Source organism: Capsicum annuum, chromosome 3 (assembly GCF_002878395.1).
Source record: "Capsicum annuum cultivar UCD-10X-F1 chromosome 3, UCD10Xv1.1, whole genome shotgun sequence".
Lineage (NCBI taxonomy): Eukaryota > Viridiplantae > Streptophyta > Magnoliopsida > Solanales > Solanaceae > Capsicum > Capsicum annuum.
In genome coordinates, this window is record NC_061113.1 from 50,955,768 (window position 1) to 50,958,587 (window position 2,820).

The 2,820-nt window shown below is 33.7% G+C and overlaps 1 protein-coding gene across 1 annotated transcript; it reads right to left on the minus strand.

The window, feature by feature from the left end:
• Positions 1-457: 457 nt before the first annotated feature.
• On the minus strand, positions 458-2,612 carry LOC107853239 (LOB domain-containing protein 16). Its single transcript, XM_016698236.2, has 2 exons — positions 2,235-2,612; positions 458-1,066 (listed from the first exon to the last, which is right to left on the minus strand). Exons 1-2 carry the CDS (start codon positions 2,514-2,516, stop codon positions 677-679), a joined length of 672 nt encoding a protein of 223 aa, XP_016553722.1. The 5' UTR covers positions 2,517-2,612; the 3' UTR covers positions 458-676.
• Positions 2,613-2,820: the final 208 nt, after the last annotated feature.

Below are 2,820 nucleotides of genomic sequence, written 5' to 3' on the forward strand. Positions count from 1 at the left end.
TAGGAACAACAAATGGCCTGATAGATGACTCATAAGAAATGGAGTCATTTATGCTCCCAGCAGTGGGCAAAGAGGAAGAACTGACCTCAGAATTAGCAGGTATTGCCATAGGTACAATAGGCTCATTTCATATATCTTGAAACTAGATACTAAGAAATAGAGAGGAGGGATAACTCATGTGTTAGAAAGGAAAAAACATACTCTTTAATGTGACATCCCTACTAACTAGGAGTTCCTTGGTGGAGGGCATATAACTTGTACCCCTTTTGAAGATGAGAGTAGTTAACTTTGGAGATTCATTATCTCGGGATAACTTATTTCCAACCAAACGAGCCCTTAGTATGAACTAGATGGAGTATTAGTAAGGAGCTAACTTGAAGTGAATCTACAAACAAGTTTTGTAAATTCAACTGAGCTGCTATACATTTAAAAAAAAAAAACAAGAAAGTATAATAAGACCACATTCATTCTAAATCTAGTGAAACTAGATCCCAGGCTCGCAAGAAACACAGATAAGAAAATTAAAGATCATTTTTGCAGTAATATAATCTCCGTGGGAAAAAAGCCTCCTTTGCTCTTGGGTAATATATGATGGGATCAAAGTTTCTTTTCTCATAGTCTATGTACACATGATTTAGATTAAACAAAGAAATTAAAAGGGTAATACTACTAATAATTAGCTTTTCATCATCCTAAGAGCCAATGCTTGAAGTTCACCCAGCTCAGATTGAGAAGGTCTCTTCCTGCTACTACTACTACTATAGGCCCCTTGATGATAAAACATTTGATCTCGACTCTGTATCTCTTGCACATTATTATTGTTATTCATTCCATCACTATAATGTTCTAATGATTCAAGTGAACTCTGTGGTGAGGAATTGGAGTTCATAGTATATGTTGGATTATTGTTATTATTTGTTGGGAAAGATGACGCCATTAGCCCAACTGATGATGCAATATCGTTGGACCATTGAGGATAAGAATTTTCTGAATTTCTTGAATTGTTGAGTAAACTTTGTGCCAGCTGAGTCTTCGCTTGCATAAGTTGAGCTTGAAGGTATGCTACCTACAAATATAACCAAATTGAAATCAATTACCAAGAAAGGAAAGCTTGAAAATTTACAACAATAAAAGCCACTTTCTATTTTAGTGCTACTTGCAATTTGCATTTTCTGTAAGCTTTTAAAGCATTGTTCTCATACTAGCTAGGACAAGATATATCTCTATGTTTTGACCTTAATCAAGTAGTAAAAGAATCAAAATATGACATTAAGGGTGTATTTGGTAGACGGGAAATACTTTATGAGAAAACATTTTAAAAATTTAAATTTATTTCAAATAGATCATCTAATGGAAGAAAATCTTTTTTTGGCTTTGAATGGAAAAAAAATTTCAAGAAAACTAGTATAATACTATTAGTTTTGTGTTTGGTTGCCAGAGCAATTACTTTTTCTTCATTCAAACCAAACACAGGAACTTAAAACAAAAGCAGTGATTATTAATGCATCCAAAAGGCATTTTATAAGCAGCTTTCTCCAATATATAATTGCCTCAAGTCAATCATACTTCCCATTAGCAACAAATTTGCTTTTTTTTTTTGTGGTAATACGACAAATTTCCATTTCATACTTCAAAGGGTTTAAGAACACAACCAGAAATATAGATGAAAAATGTCAAACTTGACGACAAGGAATTATGTAACTTTCATATATACTCACAGTGCAAAGAAATTTTACATATATTATCACAAAAATAACCTAGTAGTTAGCTACCTTTTTGTACTGGTTATTAATCCAACTTGTTACTGACGGTTACCTATTTATATCACTATAGAAGCTATACTCATGAGGATGTATATAAACTTTTAAGGTTTCTTCTTGAAGTGACTATTTTATTTTTGATTAGAGACCAAAGAACATAAACAGAATAGGGAACCAGAGGGTTATTGCACAGAAATTAAACTCATATATATATTGAGCTCACAATGGTATCTCGAGCTATAATCAAGATTTGAAACTTATGAGTTTGGAATTTTGTAAGTTCTTTTACGTTACTGGGTTCTAATTATAATTTTTATATATATAATGAAATTCTTAAAGATAAACACGGGAGTATGAACCAAAGTTACTAAATTCTGCTGAAACCTTATCATAACAACTCGCAAAGCAAAAGTCTCTCTACGGCTATATAAACATGAGCATATATTAGGATATGAAAGATTGAAGTTAAGTTACCTGTTGTTGTAAGGCAAAAATATGTGCAACACAGCCATAGACAGGATCTTTGATCCTTGCTTGTGCTTCATAAGCAATAGTAACAACAGCCTCACACCTATCAGGCACCGGAACATGCAGCAACAATTTAGAAACATTACTTGCTCCAAACACCTTATGAATGGCTGCAAATCTAGCAGGGCCTTGTTCTGAACAGAAATAAGGAGCAAAAATACAGTCCGCGGCACACTTGCGGCGCAGGAATTTGCATGCACCACAAGGTGACCCTGTACCAGAAGCCATATTAATAAAGAAAAGAAAAATAAAAGATAGAAGTGCACACGAGCAGACTAGGAAACGGTGCAGATAATGAAGAAACTGAGAGGAAGCTAGTTAAGGTGGGGCTAATAGTGGACTTGTAGGGAGATTTTATAAGGAGTGTATCATGGAAAGGGGACATAGGAAGGTCTGTGTGTGGGGTTCTTAGGAGACATTTATTAATGGCTTGTGTAATATATACACTCAAGTTATAAAATATTTCCTCAGCATCATTTTAAGTTGTTCTACTTGCTAAAAATAATTGATTTAAAATAGTTTTTACTTTTTA